The sequence below is a fragment of the Berghia stephanieae genome, chromosome 5 (genome assembly GCF_034508935.2).
Source record: "Berghia stephanieae isolate SIO BIC M18660-M18661 chromosome 5, UCSD_Bste_1.3, whole genome shotgun sequence".
NCBI classification, from domain to species: domain Eukaryota; kingdom Metazoa; phylum Mollusca; class Gastropoda; order Nudibranchia; family Aeolidiidae; genus Berghia; species Berghia stephanieae.
Window position 1 is genome coordinate 47600617 of NC_088364.1, and position 7500 is coordinate 47608116.

At 35.7% G+C, this 7500-nt stretch overlaps 1 protein-coding gene across 2 annotated transcripts in view; it reads left to right on the top strand.

Moving 5' to 3' along the window:
• The window catches only part of LOC144973063 (high-affinity choline transporter 1-like), a 28506-nt gene that overhangs the window by 2688 nt on the left and 18318 nt on the right, over positions 1-7500 (top strand). For both annotated transcript variants that reach the window (XM_078915044.1, XM_078915045.1), the window contains exons 2-3: positions 2230-2437; positions 3608-3715. In XM_078915044.1, coding sequence (XP_078771170.1) covers positions 2272-2437; positions 3608-3715 — 274 coding nt within the window. In that variant the 5' untranslated portion in view covers positions 2230-2271. The remainder of the gene's footprint in view (positions 1-2229; positions 2438-3607; positions 3716-7500) is intronic.

Sequence of the window (7500 nt, forward strand, 5' to 3'; positions counted from 1 at the left end):
TCACTTTTTGAAGATCAGCGCGGCCTTCTGGTCTTGTGGTGTGATACTCGCACCCGGGCTGGTAGGGGCCTGGTTGGAGTACCGCTGCCGCTGTCGGTGGCGCAAATTTTAATCCTTGGAAAAAGTTCTTAATTCACATCCTCTCACCACATTCAGATGTAAAACGAGTAGCAGACCAGTAACAGGCTGTCCTTGTCAAATACAAATCGGTAATAGCGCCTTACAGGAATCATGCCTTGTTTTATGTGTTCAGTATGGCTGTTGGCTTGGGACCCCGTGTACGCTCTTTGAGTACATTGAGAAGAATAGCAAGTCTAAGTGTATACCAATTTTAAAGGACATGTTTCAATTAGTGTCAACTGTTCTCAGATGTACCGGATTGTGCGAGAGTTCTAATTTAATACTGTTTTGGAATTCACCCAAAACTGTCAACAGAACATTTCCATTATTGATATCTTGTTCAATAATATTGAACAAGTGTTACAATTGTTTTTTTCCTCTTGATTTTAGATCTTTTAAACCTTATTTTTGCGCTCAAAATATGGATCTCCAATCATAATATTCCGAAAGACTTAGAGTCTAGTCTTCTTTCTTTATTTTCATAGCGCACTCGTCGTTATTTGTCCTCACCATAGGGAAAAATATCTGTATGTTCAAGAAAGACGTCAACTATGTGGATTTCAGACTTTACTCTTTCGATAAGATGAAATAAAATTTTGATATAACCTGAACTTTGCTCATGGTTGGAAAAAATGTTATTAACAATTATAACGATTTGAATGAGATAGAAGGAGATGTTAGAGTTCGATCTCCCCTCTTATTATTTCCATAAAGTCTTAATGACCATAGCAAGCTAGCAACACGAAAATCAAAGTGATCCTTTAACTCTTTGGTCTAGTGCAATGACATAGTTTTTATTCACGACAATAACAAACTGAAGTTTATACGAAATCATGTTGATGCCAACCAATGCCTTTTTGGTTTCTTTTTTTACTTCTGAAGTAAGGAATTACTAGAATTTTCCGACTCTGAGAGAAGCTACTTGTTCTGTCCCTCTTCCCTGTCACAAAATAGAAGAGGAACCAGAGAAACAGTTCAAGGTTATGAGATCTTCATAAGCCTAAAATTATGCTTACATTCTTGTGTGATTTTTGTTTTGTTCAACAGTTGCAAGGGTTTTCAATTCTCAAATGAGAAATTTAGGGACGAAGCAAATAAACATCACTTTCTTCTCTACTCCGCTGTCAAACTTTAGAGTAATTCATAAGGCAAGAAATTTGTCCAAAGCACAGTGCCGAAAAGTTGAAAATAAATATATATTAGTGGTCTAGGTGCCAATATTGAGTGTGACATGAAATTTATTTGGAAAAAAAGATTGACGTTTAGTAAGAGAATGTACGACAAGCGAGGGAGAGATCAGTTGACATAAAAAAGAATTGAGAATTAAATAGCGCAATATCTATTCAATCATGCACACATCGTGATTTTCAAGGGATCCCAAACAAATAGCAAACTTAACAAGTAAGCCAGGACATGACGTTTTTACATTGTTTTATCGAAAGACATGCGGTGTACTCAATTTGCACTTAAGTGTGAGTACAGAGGCTTTTTTCCAAGGACTCAACTTTGATCCGCCAAGAGTAGGACTCGAACCAAGGAACTACCGATCCATCCAAAGGATTGTTTCATACCACAAGATCACACAGCACACCAATATAACTACATTACTACGCTTTCTGCCCGAGATATCCGTGTTCTAGACAATGCATATATTTTAGAACCAAATACCAGTCATCGTCGTTCTTTGAATTCCTTCTCTCCTGTTCCAATTTAGTTATACAATAAAGCAGTAGGCATCATTGCCTGTAGCAAAAATCAGTCGGACTTGTTTCACGCAATTTTCTATATCAAAATCCTTTATTTATTCTAGGCTTGGTGGTCTTGTCTTGCGGTATGACATTCAGCTTCTCGTCTGTAGGTGCTTGAATCGAGTCACGTTGTCTGTGTAGCGCAAAGTTGGGCCCTTGATAAAGATTATAAATCACATCCTCTGTACGTTCACAAATTTAAAATGCATACGTGTAATTGAAAATTGCAATAACGCCCTACCGATGTTAGGCCTGGTCTCACATGTTAAGTCTTTCTCTTGAATTTGGAACACCTTGTAAAGCCCTTTGAGAACATTACACAAAGAATGTCCCATATAACAGCTTTATTTTTCTTTTGCAGATTGTTCATCTACGAAAAGGAAACAAGTGACTTATTTCAAACATGGCCGCCAACATTCCCGGCGCCATTGCAGTCGTAGTATTCTACGTGGCGATTCTAGTCAGTGGGATCATCGCTGGTCGTAAAACAAGCAGGAGTCGTACAAATGACTCAGTCATGGTGGCCGACCGGAGTCTAGGAATGTTTGTGTCGATCTTCACAATTTGTGGTAAGTTCTAAAAAATATCAAAACTTTTGTAGCTATCTGTTGACTATAACTAAAAATGGACCTAAACTCGTACATGTATTGTGACGATTCGGGCCACTCCCGGAGAGTCGGTGGAGCCAGATAGCCCGAACATATTAAGAAAAGAAGAGAAAAGACTAAGAAAGATAGACAGAGGGAACTAGGCCACTGCACTGGGCTTAGCCTGATCAGAGGGAAAAGAAAGAAGGAGAAAGTCCGTGCTTCACGGCCAGACAATAGTAACAATAAAATGGAGGAAAATAAGATTTACAAACACGATACATTTATTACAGGAACTAAATTATATGTATAACACAAATAGGAACGATACAACTCTACTTATCCATTCATCATTTCTCCTGACATCCACGAATAAGGAACACCACAATAATAAAATGATATAAAAACAGGACCGCTGGAAAGCGGTATTCAGTTCAGCTAGACGAGACTTACAAGAACTGCCTCTGGTTTCCCGCGCTTCGCTAATATAGCGCCAGGCTCGAACCCTGATTGGCTAAAAGAGGTATTCAGAATGCCTAGCAACACGGGAAAGATACGGTCCACTCCGGGCTCGTTAGAGTTATGTCCTAGCAACCATCGCCAGGGCATAACAGTATTTATCTAAGTCTCTGTAGCCGACACCTAACTCGGGAGCTTCTCTCTCATTAAAAGGGGGCGACATTCTCATCCCGGTGAACTGAACCATATTCTGCCAAGTTACCTTCAGCATGTATTGCATTACGTTCTATTGTCAGCGAAGATAAGTGCAAGGGCCGCCGTAATTTCATTTGTCTTGTTTTTTTTCTAAACTCGATTACGCGTTTGAGAGTATCCCCATTACAAAAAAAGAGCTCATAACAATTTTAGTTATCAGACCTGCAAATAAGTACATTTTAGTCTGAGCGCTTGCCCGTTGTTTTTTCGGCAAAATATACTCAACCTTGATATGAACGAGTATCTGCCAAAAGAAATGGTAGGTATTGTATACATTTTCCTTCAAGTGCAAAGAGACAACCTGTAAACTGTTGTAACGGTCATATTATTATAGCGCCACATAACTCACGTGATTGGCTAATTAAATCGTCATGCTTGCATTCATATTTATTTTGCTATAATAGTACATATAGATTATTCTTGTATTCTAATCGACAGCCACTATGGTCGGAGGTGGATTCCTTAATGGGTCTGCTGAATCCATAGCTCTTCACGGCTTGCTCCACACCCAAGCTCCCGTAGGATACAGTCTTGGTTTTCTCATGGGTGAGTACCTCAGTACAAACTTTTTACCACCCCCCCCTCCTCCAGTTGTTAACGTGTGTGTGTGTGGGGGGGGGGGGTAATTTTTTATTGGTAAAAATTGGTTGTCTTTGTTGTCAAATAAATGCAACATGAACTTTAAACACAACACATAATATTTCATTATAAATAAAGGTAAGTTACAAATCAATTACAATGATATTTGTAAGAATCCAATAAGTGTGGCAACTTGTAACATTCATGGACATCGTTTGGCAAAGTTGGTTTTAATTACTGGAGATGGTTGTATATATCTGAGGAGATTTTCCTCTGACTGCGTAAAGCTGAATTGGGTGATCATTAAAAGTTGCTGTTCCATCACTCATTGATCGAGGAAACAGATTCCAGTTGTCGGGATGGTCCAGTTTAAACAGAATATTTCCATCGAAGTGTTCTTAGGTCAGTAACAGTTGGGACTTCTACTATCTTTCCTGGCCCGATTGTGGTTAAGGGTGTTCCTTCATCAAATGACAAGACGAAGTTGTATGTCAGTAATGGGAGTTTTTGGAGTGCTGTCTTCTTTCGTACGAGTGTTTATTTTTTATCAGTGTAATGTAGTCAGATGGAGTAATAATGTCACAGGGTCTGCCGTTTTTGTCTAATTTCTTTCAATCGCTGCATGTAGCGAGTCGCACACCATCTGAGTATGTTCCTTTTCCAAATACTTTTGTTCAACTGTGACGCCTTTCTTTTCTTACACATATGCTCAACATTCTTGAAATCATAATGTTCCTATATCATCGCTGTTGATTATTAATTTTGTGTAAGTACCAGCTGTTACTTTTGCGCCTAAGTAGTTATAGAAACAACTCGTTGGCGCTCAGACCTGTCTCGATCTAATGAGATATGTTTGAGTTGGTTTAAGATGATATGAAATAGAAAGATGGAATTTAATGAAATGAATATTCTTATAAATGAATAGTGATCTCAGTTACAAATGACATGACGATATTACAAAACTTCTGCGATCATGCTGAGGTGATGATAATGTTATACGGAGTTGTGAGGTTCCATTTCCAGACAGAGTACTTGCAATTTCCGTTCATCAGGACCCGGGCTGGATAAAATCTCGACAGCGATGTGGCTGGCAAAGGTGACCAAGGAAGCTTGGGCGTCTTGATGGTGGAAATCAAAATATTGAAGTTTTCCACAAAGTGCCGAGAGTAAGATATAAATCTTTAAATTATAGGTAATATGAGGTGTGGAATGGTGTGGCTGTCAAGGCGTATGTTCTTGAGAGACGTGAGTAATGAAAATTAAATCAATCAGCTTTTATAATAAGTGACTACATCACAAGGTTGAAAGAATGGTATTCACTAATTTAAAATGAATTTAAAGAGACGGATATTAACGGAATGATAATCTCATATTAGAAAGTAAGGTTTTTCGAGGCTTACAGAAATATAACTGGGGTGAGATGAACTCCGTTCTTATGTTTGTATAACTAAAATAAAACTTTAACGAAATAAAAGTAAATCATCGTTATGTGAAATCAGGGATTTGAAATAAATACTTTATTGAATGGATGAAATCACTTAGTTACACTTAGAATTTTGTATCTTTGATCGTATGTGACCCTCCTAATCAGACCCTAAATGTATCTAAGAAATAATATGAGCTTTGAGTTGGTTGCAATGCACGAAATTATTATCATTCTCCACTACAACAAATAGAAATTATTAGCATTCTACACCACAACAAATAGAAATTATAATCATTCTCCACTACAACAAATTTAAGTTATTATCATTCTCCACCACAACAAATATAAATTATGATCATTCTCCGCCACAACAAATATAAATTATGATCATTCTCCACCACAACAAATATAAATCATGATCATTCTCCACCATAACAAATATAAATTATGATCATTCTCCAACACAACAAATATAAATCATGATCATTCTCCACCATAACAAATAGAAATTATGATCATTCTCCAACACAACAAATATAAATTATGATCATTCTCCACCATAACAAATATAATTTATTATCATTCTCCAGCATAACAAATCGAAATTATGATCATTCTCCACCACAAAAAATATAAATTATGATCATTCTCCACCACAATAAATAGAAAGTATTCACAAAATTCATATTTGTAGTCATAATTTCAATTTCAGGTATCTAGCTCTCCCCGACATAATACCGCTATGAGACGGTTGTTTACATATTATGTAAAATTATGAATTCAGTTATGCAACAACCCGACATAATACTGGTGGGAAGCGATGGATCACATCGATTTTAAAATGGAATATTTTTTAGCATCAAGGTACGCTGATAAAGCCACCAGACTTCTGAAGTACTCTTAAATGACGCATTAAAATGATTTGGTCAGAGAACTCGTCCTTCAAATATCAATTGATCTTAAACTCAAATTTTATTATCTAATTTCAGTTCAACATAATACCAGATTTTGGATGGGGCCTATGACCTCCCACGGAGGGCATGTCTTCTATCCACTTGTATACATTTTCCTTGTTGCTTTCTATCTTTGACTTGTAATGAGATTATTGGGTTTATCCTGGCCTTGGCCAGAGTCGTTGACTGGGAGGGAAGCAGTCAAATGTATAGATTTGTTTTGGGAGATGATATTTCTTCCTCGGAAACAATCTCTCTGTGTTATGCATTGTTATATATTTTTTTGTTTTTAATGTATAATGTTAACATTTGAATGTGTCCTTAAGAGCGGAATCTTGTGCTTGTGCCTTTTAGGTGATCCCTAATCAAACTATTCCTCTTTGACATGCTGTTTTCTTGAGTGTTTTCAAACCAAAATCGAGAATTTTTAACTATTACATTTTCCGTTGTTTCACTGGCATTGTTCTGACATTTATGTGTTGCAATCGCCGTAAAACTCTTAAAAACAAACAAAGAAGTTTAAAAAAACAAAACAAAACAATACCGTATTATCGAGGTGTGCTAAATGAAATGGATTTTCCCTCTCCATGATGATGATCATGATGATATGATTGTGATTATGATAATGATGATAATAACAATGATGATGATAATTATAATAAATAAATAAATAAATAAATAAATAGATAAATAACATTAATAATAATAATGATGATGATAATAATAATAATAATAATAATAATAATAATAATAATAATAATAATAATAATAATGATGATGTTGATGATGATGATGATGATATATATAATAATAATAATAATAATAATAATAATAATAATAATAATAATAATAATAATAATAATAATAATAATAATAATAATAATAATAATAATAAATAATAATTAATAATATAATAATAATAATAAAAATAATTTGGCCCTAGGTGCACATTTATTTCAAATGCTTTTTGTTTTTTTTTGGGGGGTTATTTTAAAAAGTAATTTACGGCGCTTCCAACACATTTAGGTCATATCAGCGCAAGTTAAAAGGGGGAAAATTGGACAGTAAAGACATTCTAGATTACAAATAAAAGGACTTGAGGAAACAGTAAGACAAAGGGGAATGGTTCAAACAGGGAACAGAAGTATCTTCAAAGAGCACACTATCAGTGTCCTAGTTTGAGATCACCTAAAAGTCTCTCCCAGACACAAGCACAGGTCCCCACTAAGAGGAATACACTCAAATGCTTACAAATCATATGTTAAAGATAAAAAATAACTACATAACATAGAGATGATTTACAAGGAAATAAAAAACATCATCTCCCAAAACTATAACTATACACTGCTTCCCTCCATGCCAAGCACTCCAGC